This window comes from Eurosta solidaginis, chromosome 2 (genome assembly GCF_040869045.1).
Source record: "Eurosta solidaginis isolate ZX-2024a chromosome 2, ASM4086904v1, whole genome shotgun sequence".
Lineage (NCBI taxonomy): Eukaryota > Metazoa > Arthropoda > Insecta > Diptera > Tephritidae > Eurosta > Eurosta solidaginis.
Genome location: NC_090320.1, coordinates 267,567,738 through 267,587,736, shown reverse-complemented (window position 1 = coordinate 267,587,736; position 19,999 = coordinate 267,567,738). Strand labels below are relative to the sequence as shown.

General features: G+C 36.2%; 1 protein-coding gene across 15 annotated transcripts in view; it reads right to left on the bottom strand.

The window, feature by feature from the left end:
* bun (bunched) overlaps positions 1-19,999 on the bottom strand; it is a 594,108-nt gene that overhangs the window by 544,441 nt on the left and 29,668 nt on the right. For 11 of the 15 annotated variants that reach the window (XM_067767880.1, XM_067767882.1, XM_067767885.1 and 8 more), the window contains 2 exons: positions 10,587-12,431; positions 868-5,119 (listed from right to left, as the gene is read on the bottom strand). In XM_067767880.1, coding sequence (XP_067623981.1) covers positions 868-4,385 — 3,518 coding nt within the window. In that variant the 5' untranslated portion in view covers positions 4,386-5,119; positions 10,587-12,431. Of the gene's footprint in view, positions 1-867; positions 5,137-10,554; positions 12,432-19,999 lie in introns of those variants that run through there. The other 4 variants (XM_067767877.1, XM_067767875.1, XM_067767873.1 and 1 more) reach the window with 4 other exon arrangements.

The following is a 19,999-nucleotide window of genomic DNA, read 5'->3' as shown; positions in this document are numbered from 1 at the left end:
AAACATCTGCCGGGTCTGCTAGTCTTATTATAGATTTAGAGAACACGCTTATACCATGAACTGAAATTTGGGACCCTATGAAAACCGGGTGCTCTAATGAAGTATGAAGAGCTTCAAGTTTTTCCATTTTTTGCTCAAGTAGCAATTAATGCACATATTGTTAGCTGAATTCACAAAGGCTCTACCCAACAAATTTAAAATTTTATAAAAGAAACAAAAATGGCCAATGGTTTCACTTTACAATTGCAAGCCAAACTGAAATTACACACTCTCTGTGCATATGTTTCTTCGGATCAAACGACTGAGTTATGTGTGGTCAAATCCCGTCATCTGCTTGGATGTCCTGTTTGATGCCTCTTGAACTGTGTTAAGACGTTTGCAGATCGGCAACTTTCTTTAGTAGGCGTCGCTTTCGTCAAGAGACCATACTGGCGACTGGTTTTGAGTAAAGATGCTTTTCACCAAAAAATTTAATAAAACTACTTTTCATATCTTCATCTGTATTCAATGACAAATATAGAAAGACTTTCATTCATCTCTTAGCAAATAAGATTTGGAGACAACCTTCGGCGTAGTGCCAACTTCAGTATTTTTTTCGTTCTCTCATTGCAAGACGATGACGCTGGAGAAGTCTTAATACCGAAATAATAATACCAAATCAGAAATGCCAAGGGATGACGGAAGTTCGCACCAATACACAACAATTTTTCACTTTGTCGGAAAGTGAAAAATTGACATTGTCGTGGTTGAAATCTACTATATTTATCGAACATTTCATATACGTTGGATAGATCGTGTTACAAAAATAAGGCACTATATGTACATTATTAAAGCAGAATATTAAAAAAATTCAAATTTCTGACTTACCTTTCAGTCTCGGTTTCTGCGCTTGGTTGTGTTTGCGGTGGTTGCTGTTGCTGTATTTGGGGTTGTTGTTGCTGTATTTGGGGTTGTTGTAGAACTTGTGGTTGTTGTTGTAGTGGAAGCTGTTGCATCTGTTGTGGTACTTGTTGTGGATGCTGTAGTTGCTGTGGTTGTTGCAAAAGTGGCATTGCTTGCTGTGCTTGTGCTGCTTGTTCGTCGGTTTTTGTCACACTTGTCTGTGGAGGGCCAGTGGGCATGAGTGTAGCAACATTGTTGCCAGTATTGACATTGGCATTAGCGTTGTTTAAATTAATATTATGTTGTTGCTGTTGTTTTATATTCACAATTGGTGCTGGTTGCTGTTGTAGTGGTAGCGGTGGCTGTAGCTGCTGTGGTTGTTGCTGTATTGATAACTGTTGTGGTTGTTGCTGCATGGGTAGCTGTGGTTGGAGCTGTTGTTGTTGCTGCTGCTGTAGCGGTATCTGTGGTGGTAACTGTTGTTGCTGAATTGGTAACTGTAGTTGTTGCGGCTGTAGCTGCTGATGTTGTTGCTGTAGCTGTGAATGTTGTTGTTGCTGCTGCTGTAACTGTGTCTGTTGTTGCTGTTGTAGCTGTTGTTGCAACTGTTGTTGTTGTTGCTTATGCGCTTGTATTGCAGCAGCAAATACTTGAGGATCGGTAATTGTTGGCGGCGCACTCTGTTGCAAATGTTGTTGTGGCGGTGTTGGCTGTTGTTGTTGCTGACCACCAACTTGTTGCTGTAAGTCATAGCCAGCCATTTGAGTTAATAGTGGCAATGTGTGTCCAGCTGGCGCCGACGTTTGATGTTGATAAGTCGGTGGATGACTTGTTAACTGTTGTTGCTGCTGAGGCTGTAGGTGTTGGTGTTGCTGTTGCTGTAATGGCTGTAATTGTGACTGGTGCTGAAATTGTTGCTGAATTGGTGGTTGGTGTTGAATAATACCATCAATTTGCGATGTCGGTGCGGATATCGAATGTTGCTGCTGCTGCTGCTGCTGTGGCGGTTGTTGTAAGCTCAAAGCATCTCCGCTGGGCAACATTTGTGGAGGTGATGGCTGATGTTGTTGTTGTGTGCCAACATTTGGGAAGTTCTGTGGTTGCTGTTGTGCAACAAATGTAGTTGGTGGCATTTGTTGTTGCTGCTGCATTGGCTGAGCAGTTGTACGCATTACCTGTTGAGATGGGTCCATCTGTGGCATACCGACGCTAGCGTTACTACCATCAACCGGCACAACTATGCTGCCATTTTGATATTGTAAATTGCTAGGTAATGCATGCGACTGCTGTTGTTGTTGCTGTGGCTGTTGTAACAGGTGCTGTTGAGCTTGCAATTGCTGCTGTTCCGGCTGTGGCTCTCTGGGTGGTGGCACATACACAGTACCTTGCTCCTCAGCTGCTAAGATCGCTTCCTCTTGCTTTTTCAATTCTTCCAGTGATTTCTTCAACTTTTGTGCAGCAACTGTTGCATAGTCCAGCGGTAATGCATTACCGATAACGAGTTCTTGCGTGCTACCAGCGCCGCTGCCACTGCCACTACGAATCACCACATTATTGCCATGCGGATTATCTACATAAGGGGTTTGCTGCTGATGTTCCAGCTGTTGGACCTGTGACTGTTGCTGTTCCAATTGCTGCTGTCCTTGCTGATGCTGTAAAGCAGCGGCTTCGGCCACTAATTGATGCAAGCCATGTACAATAGTGGCTGGTGCTGTGGCGACACCAGCCGGTGCGGATAGCTGCTGATGCATTTGTAGAGCTGGCGAGCCGGAGCCACCGGTGCCACCACCACCATCAACATAATTCCGGTTACCCTCAGTTGCTGGGTTTGCGGCAGCGCCACCGCCCGTTGTCAGCTGTAAACCATTACCAGTCACATCTACATGATTTTCGAGCAATTGGGAAGCGCCATTGCCAATTATCATACTTTGTGTAGTCTTTGCCGGTTCGCCGACGCTACCCGGTTCGGAGGAAACAGTCTTTTCATTATTGTTGCCACCGCTGCCCTCCTTGCCGCCGGTGCCCACAGTTGAGTGATCGAGATAATCCATACACATCCAACGCCCCCGCCGAAAGGGTTCAGTCGACTCTATCTTAACCACCTTGAAACGCTCACTACGATGATGGGTCTCCTTCATATCATCCGGCTTCTTTTTGCTACCATCTGGGGTTACCGCAGCACTCATCACATTTATTATGTTGTCCGATACATTCACTTGTACATTTTGTATAGTTTGCCCAAGTGATGGACCTATGGGATCAACAACAACAAGTCCATACTGTGAACTGGTCGGTATCACCGGTGCTGTAGTGCTCAATGCACTATTGGAGAAATACACGTCCTCTTTGGAAAATGTATCATCTGACATGGAAGGCGTCTCGGTTTCGAGATCTGTAACACGACTATTATCATCTGTATGAGAGTCATCCAAATCGTCAGCCGACTCGTCACCACCATTATCGTTATTCGATTTATTCGTCTTTTGACCGACAGTAACGGATGTAATTTGAAACGATGAGGTCGTCTTTTGTTTTTTGTCGCTTGCAGCTTCAACAGCGGCGTTTCCATGCCCTTGACTATGATGACTACGGCTGATGTTGGTGCTGGCTGTACTACCACCATCATCAGCACTATCGCTACCACCGCCATTATTATTTGGTGATGTGACTTTTGTCGATGTCGATGCTGTATTGGTGCTCATTGTTGAGTGTGGTGCAACCGAAGAACTCGAACCTGAACTATTATTAGTTGTCAAGTTCGAATGTAAACTACTGTTGCTTGCGGCTTTCGATACGCTTGGTGTGGACGACTTAGTTGAAGAGCTCCCAGCAGTAGTAACCAATGAGTTTAAACGTAAACTCTCACTGGTGCGACGGTGTATGGCATTTGTGTTACCACCTCCAGCGCCACCACCACCACCACCTGGGGAAGTCGAATGATGATGATTCGTGGCGCTATTGACATGATGATGAAAATGATGATGATGATGTGTACCACCGCTCTGTGCTTGATGTTGGTGATGCTTATCAGTGGATTTTGCATTGCCGCCACTACCACCACCACCACTGGCATTTGTTAGCGATGTCATTTTAGTCAAGGGTGGCTTTTTAATCGATGTCGTGCTAGCAGCACGTATGGGAACATGTGACTGTATTGTATTGCGTCGAACTGCGCTAGTCTTTAACACATCGGTGAAAGGATTTTGATCCATTATGGTGAGCGAATGACCTTGCTGTTGATCGGCATGTACTTGATTTGCGTTGTGTTGATTGCTATGATGCGAATGATGATTTGTATTAGGTATGACAACAGTTTGGGTATCTTCAGTAGATGATGCGGAATTATTCTCTTCTGGTGGTGTTGCAGGCGATGCTAATGTTGAGGAAGGAGGTGGCTGATCTTGTTGTGGAGACGGCGGCTGTTGTTGTTGCTGCTGTCCTTGTTGATGTTGATGTTGCGATTGTTGACCGGAATCTTCCGTGGCGGTTTGATTCTCGGCCATAATCGGATTTTTTAGGGTACGTAATGTCTTTAGCAAATAATCCAGGACGAATGTTTTTTTTTGTTGTTTTGTGAGGTTGAAGAGTGTTTAAAAAAAAGGTTAAGTATATAAATTTTGTCAATTTTTTTAGGGTTTTTTGTTCGCTTAATCGTTGTTTAGTTATTATATTTTTGTTTCTTTTTTTAGTTATATTTTACTCCACCTATTTCCACTTAATCTTATTGCTTAGCAACTAATATATTTTATTATTTATTTTTAATTTTTATATTAATTGTTATTATTATGAATGTATACGTATTAATTGTTTTTGTTTTTTTTTATAAAATTTATTTATGCACTAAATGTAAAACACAGACTACTTCCTTCGGTTCTTTTTTCCAAGTTATTTGCTTGCTTGGTGGACACACCTCTTTTGATACTCGCTATACACTTTAAGCGGTCAATACATTTTTGTGTTGCAATTTTCAATCCAAAGCTTTAAATTTTTTATTGCGGTTTTCCACCGACTGGTGCAGCTTTGACAATTTAATATCGTCAACTGGACAGTTCGTATGTCACGGCACTTTTTACGAAGAATTTCACAAATTACCGTTTATTATTTTCTCGGTTATTTTGTGATTTTCGTAGTTGTTTTAAGCTTTTGTTATTGTTGTTACTATTTTTGCTTAATATTTGCGTTTGTTGTTAATTTTGATTAGTTTTATTGTTGTAGTTAAGGTCGCGGTCAGCGGCTTCTGCTTAAACGTAAAAAGAATTTAAATTAAATTTAATTGAATTTGATCATCACACACAAAAGTGCTTAGTATGATGTACACCTGCGAGAACAAAAATAGGAGCAAAATTATTAACACAATTTTCAGTTATTTTCTTCTGTGATTTATTTTTGTTAACTAAAAGAACTCTAACTAAAGTCAAAAACCTTTTGAAAATGCATTAAAATATATCCATTTTAATTTAAAATTTTTTTATGCAGTTTTATAGTCCAATACATTTTAGTGTAACAAGAACAAGCTTTAATTCTCTTCTCGAAATTTGTACCGATTTCGGGCAATTATTTTCTGAAATATATTTCCGATTTCATTCATTTAAAATATAAAATTTATATAAAAAAGAAGGTAGTTCCACTCAATATTTTTTTACGTATTTGGGGATTTTTGAGGTTTCTAAATGTTTTTGTTGTTTTGCTACAAGCGTTGTCATGCCGTTACTGTTTGAAGCGAAATTGTGGTTTTTCGGGATGAAAATTTCCTTCAGGATGAAAAGATAATGGTCATCTGGGACAATAATAATATGCTTTAGCACGATTTATGTGCATACTTCTCTATTGCGAATGAGTAACACATGCAATTTTATTGAAAAATAGTGGACAATGACTCATATTGTTATGGCAGCTTGACACCTAGACAGAGAAAAAACGAAAAATCTTTTCTAGCATGTCCCTATTATCATACCTCTACAGTGGATATTTCTCAAGGCATGTTGAGAAAAAGTACCTCCAAAGTCTGCAGTAAGTGGTAGGTGTAACAAATTAAACGTTTGTGGGACGCCACATCCATGTCAATGCAAAAAGGGCACAGAATGTGTGTATAGGTGGGGCTTGCACCAAGTTGACCACCGGTACAACGTGCAAAAGAACTCTCATAACTGGTGGTAACCTGCAGAGCTACAGGGTATGTGGACTTGTAGCCAATTTCTCACCATTCAATTTCATAAAAATTACGTTTAAGTATGCTAAACTCTTTAGAAATTGCGGTTTCGGTTTATAAGGACCTCCTTTTGAGCAATAAATTGACAAACGTGTATGTTTTGTCAATATGTTCTGAGCAACCGTACGTAAACTTAGGAAGGCTATATTCCCTTACTTTGTATACTTCGATCAATGTTTCTTCCACCAAAGCAATTTTCGGGAGCTCGAAAAACTTATTAAAAACCTTTTCTAGGACGATATTTCGTATTAAAATATTTCCAACGCATGCGGTTCATTTTTTTTTTTTCTTTTTTATTTGAAATAACTATAAAAGTAATATAGTCCTATCCGTTAATATGAAATCCATCAAAATGAGAAAAATTCGTAGTTTGTTTTTGGCGAAATTGTTATTGTCCTCGCAAAAGTCAAGTGGCTAACGTCACACTAAATGGAACTACCTCCATTTTTTGTATCATGAAATTTACAAATTTTGTACGGAAGAAAATATAAAAATTTTTTTAAACATAAAGTTTTCGTAATATGACATTTGATAATAATTTTTTTTCGCTATTTACTCACTGGTGTATATTTATTTCCAAAATAATAGAAACTCATCGACTTTAAAATTTTAAACAGAAAAATTATGTTTTTTCTTCACTGATTTCAGTACAAAGCGCAATCTATAGATTCCGAGAAGCGTGCAAAAACTTTATAAACCATTTAAATATTTAATTCAGAATACAAAGTACAACAGCAACAATTAAACTTTCTGATCTGTTAGATTAAAAAAAAAAAAGATTAGGGTCGATTAAATGAAAATGTGACTATTCGGAAAGTAACAATTGAGATTGGTCGAGAATAATTATGTATGAGTAACTTAATCTATTATATACTATACACTACTCATATGACGTTGTAAAAAAAAAAACGACGAAAACTTGTTTCCTCTATGTCGTTTCTACGGTCATAACACCTACGTAACGAAACTTTTTAGTTCTTTTGGTTAACATCGATAGTTCCTTAGGTCAGCGAGAAAGTTAGAAAGTACCTAGCAGTTTTCATAAAGGCAAAAAAGTAATAGTTTCATCCTCGAAGAAAAAACTAGCATAATTGAGGGGATGTGTGGAATAACGGTATAACTCAAGAATCAACCTTTTGAGAAAAGTGAAAAAACTTAACAATGCAGGTAAAAATAAATTTATAATAATTCTACTTGGTAGGATTTTAGATAGTATGATTCTTAAACTTTTTCTATTTTTAACAATGGAGTTCTCTGTCTGCTTAGTCCTTTTTGAAACCACTTCAATTCTTTTATTTTTCAGTTCTTTCTGGTCTACGACATTGAATATATTTTCATACCATTTCGATGCTTCACTACTGCAAAATTTTATTAGAGAGTTATACCGTTTTTCCATAAATGAAGCTAATATATTTGTTAAATATCACTATTATTTTCTAAGATTAATATGGTATGTGTATGTAATCGTGCTCTTTTTATTTAGTTGAATTATGGAAAAACGGTGTAACTCGATTTATACCATTATTCCACACATCCCCTCAATTGTCTACAAAAAACAAATCACGCAAAATATGGTAATCTTAGGCGAAGTATATTACAATGTGCCTAAAGAGATTCTGAACGAAATATATTTAATCGGTGAATTCATCTCCTCCTTATAGAAGTGGACGACCAGAAAAGGCCACTGAAGGAGTTGATAGGAATATCGACATCATAGCTCTTATGGATACATTCAAAACTGCTCCAGAAACTTCGGCGGAATTGAAGGATAGTATAAACATAAAAATCTCCTTGGTCCACCGTCCGTTGGGATAAAATAATAAGATTGTCCTTAAGAACAAGTACTAAAAAGTTTCGTTGCGTAGCTGTAATTGCCATAGAAACGTCGCAATAGGGAAAATTTTTTCGGTTTTTTTTTTTTTTTTGACCGTAGATTTTTGCGGAATTTTGAAAGCAAATATAATGTAGGCTTGAATGGAATTCACTACAGCGTAAGCGATTATTGTAAATAACATGACGCCAATGTTGATACGAATGGCCTTACTTTCAGTATATCTTGTCCGCCAGTGTAGGTATTTTTTCTTAGTTTTTCTTGCATTTCCGAGAGATAGACCAGAGATACATATATACGAAAAAAAACAATTTTATGATTTCAGAGGGGCGGAGAGGGAAATGAGAAAAGAGGAAGAAGTTAGAGGGTTCAGGGTGCGAAGTAAGATAAAAATGAGGAAAGGTAGGGAACGACAGAAACTTCTGGAAATGTTGTGTTTGGTAAACAAATTATTATAAAAAACACCTTAGTACTCTGAAGAAAAATGTTGGCAACCTTGTGCCAAAACTTTGATGTACTCGTATCAAGACGAATCCATACAAGGTGTTGGCAAAGCGAATTCAACCAATTCGCCGTGCGGAAAATTGTCAAGTCAAAAGAAAATTTTAATTGATTACGATTAACTGACATACAAGGCGCTGTATGGAAAATAATCAAGAAGAAGCAATCAGCTGTTGGGAAAGCATCACCTGGTACTGAATTCGCCTTGTAATATGCCAACAAAAAATTGAGGCATTCACGCTATCAGCTTATCTGTTTAAGCGTTTATATTTTTACGCACAGGAGGCAAGTAATTTTGAATGTGTTTCTATTATTTGGTAATAGGTTTATGAATGATATTCATATGTTGCCTTTCATAGAAATATATCATATAAGCACGAAGAGGTTCCATAAGTGAAGGTATCTCCTAAAGCAAACAGTTCACCCTGCTTTCTCTCTGGGGAATATAGGGTGCCTTCTATTATATATTAAGGGAACGAAGAGAAGTGACAGTGACAAAATAGTAGTAAATAACTAAAGATTTCTTATGACATTGAATATAACTCGACACCTGACATTATTCCAAGATATGCTCATTTACATTTAAGAGTTTTTAACAGCGACCCATTTTAAAATTTGCCTTTTTTTACTAGAAAAAGTCCTGGACAAAAAATTGTCCTAGGTGAAAGTTTATGGGATTATGAAATCCCCATAACGTTTTCATGACGAATAATGCACCCTTTTTATTTTTCAGACCTAAAAAAAAAAAAGTATTTATAAAAGTAAAATCCGGACTTTTATTTTATAAGCCTTAAAATAAAAGTTGAATACGGGCTTTTATTTTTTACGAATAAAAGTCCAGCCCTTTAACTATGGAACGGCTCATCCAAATGGAACGAATTTTTTAACAATCGATTCTCCTTAATATTTGATTTGAAACCTGTACGGACAATTAAAAATTTGTGTTAATAATAGTAAAAAAGGTTCATAGAAATACCATAAGCAACTCTAGTAATACTACAGTTATACTTTTCCATATTAACTTTGCACCTGGTTTTTGGTCATAAAGTTTGATCGAAATGAGATATTGTGTTGCAATTTGATACACTGCTTTCTGGTGAAACAAGAGAGATTCTGTTGTAAAAAATTCCGTTCATTTAGATGAGCCGTTCCATAGTTATAGGGCCAAACTTTTATTCTATCCCTAAAAAATAAAAGTTCGGATTTAATAATTTCTTCCATAGTTCATGCTACGCCATCTTATATATTATTTCTAATTGCTGTTTTTATGTACAGGTCCCTTTTTCGCTCTTATTTGGAATCCAAATCTATAAATAAAGTTTAGGTTGTAAAGATGGGGATTCGTGTTATTAGCGAGCTTTGGGCATTATTAGCCATAGTGCTTTTGTTCAGCTACATTTTATTAAAAAAATTTGTTAAAAATAAACGATTGTAAGCACACAAAGAAATCTGCTTGTACCATGGCACTATTGTGAATATTTGATTAGAACTAACACTACATTATCGGCAGTTGCTAACGTTCGCCAGATGGCAGCTCAAGCACATGTAAGTTTATAGATGTTTGATTGATAGAACAGCTGATTTCTGTTGGTATTTGATATGATACCTTTAGATTTGTTGCGCAAGATCCCGTGCGCATCTCCCGGCTCGTATACTTAAGAACCTGGTTTTTGAAATTACTGGTTGCGTATTGCGAAAGGAGATTCAGTTCTTAACGGGAAAGCAAAAGTTTCGATGACACTAGAGCTTCAAAATAGGAATCTGTGTTTAAAGTAACATTTAAATTTCCTGAAATTTCAGCGAAGTATCCCAAAGGTGCTCTTCCTTTCTGCTATCTCCTCGCCCCACAAAGTTATTTAGTTAATAACCCTCTACCTATGACTATGAATGGAGATTCAATTCTTATCGAAGAAGCAAAAGTATCGACGACACTAAAGCTTCGAAATAGGAATCTGTCTTTAAAGCAATATTTAAATTTCTTGAAATTTCAACGAAGTATCTCAAAGGCGCCCTTCCTTACTTCTATCTCCTCGCACCTCAAAGTAATTTAGTTAATAACCTACCTCTACCTATGACTATGAAACGCAACTTGAAATAATTTTTATTTTTTATGTGTTAGCAAATAACATACATATAAATAAACATAAAGCTTAGTACACATACTCAGCTGGAGAAAAGCGACACAAGCTATACGACTGACTTGCGACGACAAACGAATTTGCAGAACAATAAGACGAAATAGTCACGTAAACGCGACGCGCACGACGACTTAGGCGACGATATTAATGACGAACGCGACGATGTAGAGCACGATAAACGTTGTCGATAAAGACCGTGACACCTTTGAATGACTTTGTTCTCTTGGGTTTTTGGGCTGCTTTTTCTTGCCGTTCACGTTAAACGGTAATTTAACGTGCTTATGATTAAGTAGTGTCACGGTTAGCGTTGAGGTTGGACATAAACTTTTTTGTGACCACGACTATGACATAGACAATGGTTATAGTAGTCCTAGTTGTTCTAGGTTATTGTTGTTGTTTTAGTTGTTTCTACTGATGTGTTATGTTGCTGATAGTGTTGAGTTGGCGTTGTAGTTGTTGAGAGTGTGATTTGTTTTAAGCTTTTTTGATATAGTTGTTATTTATTTATTTTTTTTTAGCTTATTGGGTTTACTGCCTGACGGCTATAATTTTCTTTTGGTATTGTCATTGTCCACATCAGCTCAGCGATAACATCGGCGTTATCTAAACGACGACTGCGATACATATTGTCCACCACCATAAGACATTCCCGCTCAACATATGAAACGAATGGCTTATACAGGTAATATAGTGTGTTTGTTGTTTTTTATTTGGCGACACAATTTTGTGGTTAAATTCACATAACAAAACGAGTGAATGTAAGCATAAATGAATCAATTGACGTCCCGTCTAATGTCAAATAAGTAAAACGTAGATAAAAAAAATAAGAGATGAACACGCGCATAAGAAGAATTGCAGTACGAATAATTCAAATTAATTTTTTTTGGGTCAATTTAGAAGTGGAATTGTAGGTTTACTTTTACGTTGCACAGAGTATGTTGTGGTTTTTTATTGCAGTTAAATTGTTTTCTAAGCGCGTATGCAGTTGCTGTTATTCTTGCGCGTTGTCTCGGCTGGCTACCTTCAAATTAACCTTTATTTATATTAGATAATGACACACATTCACTCTCTTGAGACTATATTTCTTTCTTTTTCTTGCACTCACTCTCTAACGGCTTTGCCTATTTGCGTCATCGCCTGCAACAAGCGGTTTGCTGATCTTATGTATGTAGATCTTACAAAAGATCTTTTTACGCTAATAAACTTTGATCATGCTATTCTTGCCATTTGTCACAACAAATTTTATTTTAATACAAATTAGCATACGTCGAAATATTTTTGAAAATTTTTAATATTTTTTTTTTCAAAAATTTTTTTTTTTTCTATATAACAATTTTTTATTTTATTTTTTTCTTATATTTATTTTCCTCAAATTTTTTATTATTATCGCTTTTTTGTTTTTATTTTGAAATTTTATTTGTGTCGTTCGTTATATGTGTATATTTGGCGGGGCTCTAGGGCCATGAGGCACCCCCCTCCTAACTGAATTTACGCACACTTCACTCTTCACCTTCTTCACATTGCACACTAGTACAACGAAATAAGTTCAAGCCTTCAAGCTTAATGTCGTACAACAAAAACGAATCGTTCGTATTTTTTTTTATGCAAAAATTCAAAAAATCATAACAATTTTTTGCTTTTGAACAAAATTAAAATATTTTTGCCGACTCGTTTTGACATTTTTTATTTTTGTTTTTTGTTTTTTTATATTTGTAGAGAAAAAATTCAATAAATTTAAATTTGTTTAAATTCTATTTTATCGCGTTTTGTTGTTTTTATTTTTCTGTTATTATCTTTCAGCGAATTATTCCACTACACGTGGGCTCTATTCTCCACAATAGTGAGAATGCAGTTTCAGTTGGAATTATTCCTGCAAAGAAACGTAAGAAAGAATAAATTAATAATCAGTCAAGGCGCTTCTTAAATACTAATGGACCATTCCATAACAAATCAACTAATGGGATTATCACCATTAGTTATGATTTTGGAGAGCTAATATCATATGCATAGAGTATACGATGCTTTGACATGAAAAATCTAAAATTTATTTCAAGAAAACATATGTGACCCGGCCTATGAAAAGGTGGCTTATGACTCAAAAAAAAAAAAAGAAAACTACTAAGAAACTGAAGAAATGCATTATTTATCTTTAACAGCTGTTTCTCGTAATTTCTTTTTTGAGTCATAAGCCACCTTTTTATAGGCCGGTCACATATATCAAAAATTTGTTTTATCTGAAACCGATATCTTAACTATTAAACGACATAGAATTAGTGTGGAATTTTTTTGCTTCAAATATACACATAGTTTAGAATTTAAAAAAATAATGAAAAAGCTTTAAGTTGAAAAATGTAATAATATAATAATTCAAAAAATTTCAGTTTTGACACAAAACACTTTCCAAAAATTGCGTTTAATTTTCGAATTAGTTGCAGATATTGTTCAACTAAAACAGAAGGTTAGAATATATTTTCTTTTTTCGATTTTAAGATTTTAAAATTGAACTTATCTACTATTGATTTCTTGAAAATTGGTTTCAAACAATATTTTATAACCCTCAACAATATTTTTCCAAATAGACTTAGACTTAATCAAACAAATTTTAAAAAGTGTAATTTTAAAACAATTTTCAATTTAAAATTTGTTTGGTAAAAATAAATAAATTATGAAAAGTGTAAATGTGTTTGTCTAAGCTAAAACTAAAATAATTTAATATTCAACTTTCAAGCAGTTTTATTTTTTTAATTTTTGTCTTGTACTTGGAGTTGCTTTCGAGAACGTTAAGGGCCAATTAAACTTCCTTCATCCTAACGCCATAGTTGTTGTTGTTGTTGTAGCAGTGCTTCGCCCCACCTAATAGATGCGACCGATCACAAATTGTCATCAATATCCTCTAACTGGAGTCCTGGGAGGATGACAATTTGTGGGAGGGACGCAACAAATTAAATGGGGTTACACTGAAATGACAGTCCGTGGTCGGGAAAAATCCCGAGTCGCTCCGGTACCATAGAACCGACTGCCTTGGGAAGCGCTAACGCCATAGTCGTAATCATACCCATAACCATAACCACCTCCGTTGTGATCGATTAATGGTGCCATAACCTTAAATATCTGACATTTTCATAAAAATGAGGAAAACGCAAAAAATTACAAACATATTCCACAAACAATAAGTCTCTTAGTCAAAACGTATCCAAAACAATAAATAAAATATACAAAAAGTTAAAAAATTCACCAACTCAAATATTTTTAGGTTATGGATATGGCGAAGAATCAAAAACCAATTGGTTGGCTATGGTATGGCACCATTAATCGATTACATTGATTTCCATAAGGTTGGTTCGATCAGCTGTTTTATATGGTTATGGATAAGTCACCATTGATTGGCCCTTTAAACGGTTAACCGAGAGCTTTAAGCTTCATCATTCACAACTTCTTCGGTACGTCTTTTAGTTATGGAATGACCCAAACACAGTTCTCTATGTTATTAGACGCGACATCTTAGTTAAAATTTTGCGCGTTTTCATGTTCGATTTTGGGTTTGAGTAGCTGTATGTGTGTGTGTGTGCATGTGCACTTAAGCTTTTTATTTTTTCACTGCTGCTGCCTTTGCCTTTAATGGCGTATTTTCAATCTATTTAGCTAATATACATATTTATTTAATTTTTGTATTTGTTTTGTCCTATTCATAATATACGATTTGCCGGCAAGATTTGCCGTCAAGATTTGCCGTGATTGATACTCAATGTTCATCAGTAATACCTTAACAAATATATGTAGATAGTTGCATAGCTGAGTTAATAAAGTTATATTTGCACGCTTCGCTAAAAATATGCTATTTGATGCGAAAATGTAATTTCTATTTTTATTGTGGTTTTGCCGTTACATAACTAACCGGCGAATCAGTGAAACAGATAAGAATATGCAAATATGTATGTGTACAGTGTTGGAGAGAAAAATCGAGGAATTTGCACTTGGAAATTGTTATAGTGCGAGCTACAGCATAAGCGATGTCGCCACTTATGTGTTAGTCGAACCAGATGAAGATATATGGTATAAAATGCATGTAATGGCTCGGTAGGACCCATAACAACATCGCTTTGGCTCCATTTCACTCCCAAGGACCAAGAAAATGACTTCGATAGAATCACGCGGAAAGCAATGGCCGAGCCACAATGAAGTTTTTCATGTAGATGCAACATCGCAAAATCACGCAAGGTGTTGTGTTTGTTAATATAAAGGAACATCAGACTTGACAATTGAAGTTTATTTCGGCATGCCCATTGACATACAAAATTTCGAGAAGCACTGTTATAAACATTCTCACTATACAAGAAAAAAACTTGCTATTGTGTCGTATTCATTTGTTTATTTGCAATTTTTAACTGTGAAAAAGTACCAAGAAATGGGAAAATAGTTTCACTTGCAAAGTGTGAAAACACTTTTAGCCAAAGCAAATGTCGAGTTCTTCTTCTTATGCTTTGCTTGCAACAAGAGTAGAAAGTTGACTACTTTTTCATGTCAGATGGGGCCAGTTTCGCTCGATCTTCCGTACTCCATTAAAATAAGTTCAATCTACTCATCACGCATAAGATTGCGTCAAACGAATCTATGTATATGAAAAATTTGCTTATGTGAGAGCGCCTTAAGCGCAGCACTCTTTGACTTAACTCGCCTAATTATACCTTTCATGAACATGAAATGGTATATTAACTTTGGTCCGATGTTTGTAACGTTGAGAAATATAGAAGATAGACTCACCATTAAGTATACCGAATGGATCAGGGCGACGAACTGAGTTGATATAGACATGTCCGTCTGTTCGTCCGTCTGTCTCTTTGAACGCAAACTAGTCCCTCAAATTTTGAGATATATCATTGGAATTTGGCACAAGGATGTATTTTTGTACTATATTAGACATTTGCCGGATCCGGTAGGATCGGACCACTATAACATATATCTCCCATACAACCGATCGCTCAGATAAGACGATTTTGGTCATTCCTGCCGCAATTTAGAAAGTATAAACGTGAAACTCGGTAATATATATTCTAATATATCATAGAAGATATCATGAAAAAATCACTTTGATCGGAGCTATATATAGTATATATCCCATACAACCGATCGTTCAGATAGAAAGATTTTTGGCAATTTCTCCCTTAATTTCCAATATAAAAACGTTAAACTTGGTGATATTTATTCTAATAATCCATAGAAGATTTCATGAAAAAATCATTTCGATCGGAACTATATATAATATATATCCCATACAACCGATCGTTCAGATAAGGGGGTTTTTGCCATTTTTTATTTTATATTTATTTTAAAAATCGTTTAGGTATATACATCTGTTCACTATATATTTCCTATCTTATACATCCGATTATTTGGAGATTACGAACGGGATAAGATTATTGTTGAACCCCATTCATGAAAGGTATGAAGTCTTCGGCACAGGCGGAATCCGTCCCGTCATTACTTATTTTTTTTTTTTTCCAATTGAAATTCGTACTCTTGAAACATTCGGAAGATTCAAACCTCAGCGAAATCTCGATGAACACAGCAATGCTGAACGGTTGAGAGAGCTTTTACATATAGTTATGGTTTTAATGTAGAGAGCAGTAATTTTAAATATCAGTAAAGTCGCAAAATTGTTAGACGCCAATTTAGTATGTTTTTCCCCCTACTGTACTATCACTTATAAATTCACATGCATCTTATTTGTATTGCTAATTTTGTTTGCCTTTTTCGCATATTTTAATTTGCAGCTCGCAAAAATTATTATTATTGTTCATGGTTTTTGTTTTAGTTTCCAGGTATTTGATTTCATTAATGCAATCGCTATTGACAGGTCGAATTTTTCTCATTTAATCGAGAATGCGAAACTAACTAAAAATGTGAAGGATACATATTTATGTATTTGCTTTCGATGCATTGCCTCATTCTGTTTGACGAACGAGACGCTTAACTAACGATACCTGCGTTGAAGATTTTGCTAATGGTACTCTACAGCTAAAGGCCCGAACACATACATAAGTATAACCTGTATGACGATCCCCATACAAACACACGCAGTCAATTGCAGCATCGAAGATTATTCTTATGTGTTCGGGTCTTTACGTTTTCGTGTATCGTTTAGCTTTACGTTATTCGTCCTTTGTGTCTGTCACTTTGTTTTCGCTTGTACAGCAGCTGTTGTTGTTGTTGTTGTTGTTGTAGCGATAAGGACAATTATCGCAATGGGAGTGTTATCGATGTTGATGTTGTCCTTTGCCGGATGTAGATCCGGTACGTTCCGGTAACAAGTATCATTAAGGTTATAGCCCTACCATGCATACCTGCCACGGGTATATGCTAAGCCCCCGAACCTGCAGGGGTACACCGGATCTCCTCGTGATAGATAATGCCGAGATAACGTAAGAATCGGCTGTCATCGTTTTGCCTGTCGGTGCTACAAACACACGAACGACCATCGTCTTGGACACAATAACGTCAAAGGTAATGAGGCTGTTAATAAATATTCGTAGTATAACTTTTGCATATGAAGCTCCGTAAATAAGATGTCTTTGGTGTACTCCTTTGACTGAAATTTTCCTCAGCCAAAGCTTGGAAGTCTTCATGAGAAATAGTTCACAAACTTTTTACCGAGATTTTTGCGGTATTCAGAATAATTGAACATAAGGCAAGCTTTGATTCAGGCTGCAACTGAGCCTAATCGACTAAAAACCCGTGTTTTCCAGATTTCAATATGGAAAGATTGTTAGTGATCTCTTAACAGTATTGGTTTATAATCAAAACGGTTGCAACATTGAGCCATCTTCAGTTGCCTTTTTAATGCTGTCGCGTTTGAGTTTAGTTGCATGTTGTTTTTTAGGAGGGCAGGTAGCAGGTGTGTAGTCTGTGTCTATACCAGTGGTCGGAAAAAAATAATATGTGAATGTATTAGTGAGCGCGAGAGCATGAGAACCCCAGTAGGAAATTATAGTTAAAATTATAACATGCAGAGGATGCATTTATAGCAAAAATTTTGTAAAATTTCATTTTTGATTCAGAAATAGTTTGAAATATTCTCAAGTCCCTCAAATATCGCAAAAATAGAGGCTTAAAAAATCATATTTCCGAATATAATACATTTGCCGCAATCGGGGAAATACAAAATGTTTAAAGAATATTGAGCTGACTTAAAAAATGAAAACATAAAGATACATTCAAGTCAATTGTTTTACTATTACAGTCTATAGTGGTTTTTGCAGTGCTGAAGTATAAATTTTTTTTGGCTCACAAAAAAAAAGGAGTCCTGAATGAAATTGTTAAGACTTTTGTTAAAATAATTTAAAAAACTGATATTGTAGTGAATAGTTATTTAATATTACATACCCAAAAAACCCAAACCTAAACATGTTTGGAAGATGAGCTACATATGGAATATTTCTTTCTTAACATTTTTGCGACAGCCGTGCGCAGTGTTTATTCGTTGCTGTCTCACTAACGACTGATGATGGAGAGTAAGAATATGTTGTTGTTGTTGTAAGAATATGTGTGAAGGAAGTCTGGCTCAGTTGAGCTATGGCGTGCCGACTGGTCTATACGAAATTTTCTCACGAAGTGGTCACTTGATTACAATTGGCCAACGACATTCATAGTACCTAAGGGAGCCAATTCGAGTCACAATGACGCAAATAGATGAGAGCCAAAAGGAGCTACTGACAAGACCTTCCTGGTAAATAAACCTGTATGTTCGAGAATACATGAGATTATTAATAATATTTGCACTTTGGCTTCCAGTTAAACAAATGTGCATTCTACCAAACGCGATCCATTAATAATAAAAACAAGGAGAAAAAGAAATAGTATTAACTACAAACAATCGCGGTACATTAGCAGAACCAAAAAGTTACCATCAATAAATGAAACAAAGCACAAACTACAGAAATAATAAGAAATCGTTAAAGTAAAAGATATCGAGAGGCGAATGGCAGAAGCAGCAACAACAAAGGCAATCAAAAATCAGAATGTTCGGTTTATACGAGCAATAAAAGAGAGAAAATCGATAGAAAACAAAAAAAAAAGTTAACAATTTCCTGTTGCTGTTGCTGCATGACAAATACATACAAAAGGAGAATGAAAGCACATAGTCAAGCAACAACAAAACAGAATGAAGTGGGTTAAGGTGGGGTGTAATTGGGTGGTCATTACGATATGGTGTATGAGAGTTTTTCAGCTTACTTAGCGTAGCAACTATTCTTAGGAGGTATGTGGCAAGTAGCAGAGGCAAGGTGAAGGTGGTAGTGAGGACGATGCGCCAAACTGCTGATATCGTGGCTGGGAGCTGCAATCGCAGTTGGTATGAATGTAAGTGGGTGCGTGTGTGTGGAACATTGTCGTGTTGGCAAGTGAAGAGCAATGAGCAATAATTGCTCTCTGTACAAATTGGCTTTCTTCACGGCAACTAAATCGAAGAAATATTTTAAGCGAAAACAAAAAATCAAAGAATAAGATCAGCTGCTTCTGGCAGCGGGTGATTCGGGTAGCATGAAATCACCATTAATTTGTATATAAATAATTTTTTTGTGCATTGATAAAAAACGGGTAAGACAAGTGGTGACAGAGGGGCAAAGTGACGAAACATGTGTATATGGGTGGCGCGAAAAACGTTGTAAGCGACAAATAAAAAGTTTTCATGAAGGGAAAAAAAGTTTTCATAAAAAAAATTGCATGCGATTTTTTGGTGCATGAAATAGTCCAAATAGGCTTTGCCCTATTGTTAATACTCAGGATTATGTCACCTTCAAGTTAAAAACTTGGGGTTATGTTACTGCAATGTAAAAGACATGGACCTATGCCACTTGCGATAAAGTCATGCCACTGGGTTTTTTGTTATTTCTTTGTACGAGTATACAACAAACATTTCGGTAAATTAAAATATGTATCGATATATTTTTTTTAATAAAAACTGGATTTAGAATGCTGATAATAGATTTGGGAAAAACGATTTATACGACATACATATATTACGTATGTCGCGGTTGATTTTGGTAAGAGTTTAACCTGCTACAGTATCCAGAGCGAAGTTGGCGCAGGGCGACTCGTGTCTCCTTTGCCAGAGCCTCGCCTGCTGAATAAACAGGATTTCTCTCGGGTAAATGAAGAGAACAATTGGGTTGTAGAAGTAATAGATTGCGCGAATAGATTGAGAGGGTGATGCTACAAAAACCCCTTGAATCACCTGAGTGCAACATCGTTGCTGATGGGGCTTACAACATTTTTCGACTACAGGTTATAGCAAATGTGTGGTATAACGTTGAAAGTGTCGTTCTTCTCTTACTTGCAGCGTTGTTAATGTATGCAAACGCATTAAAGGAGCTAATAGCCTAAACAGACGATACGTAGACCAGAATTAACTAGTTTCGATAAGTAATTAATGGTTGTTAAGGT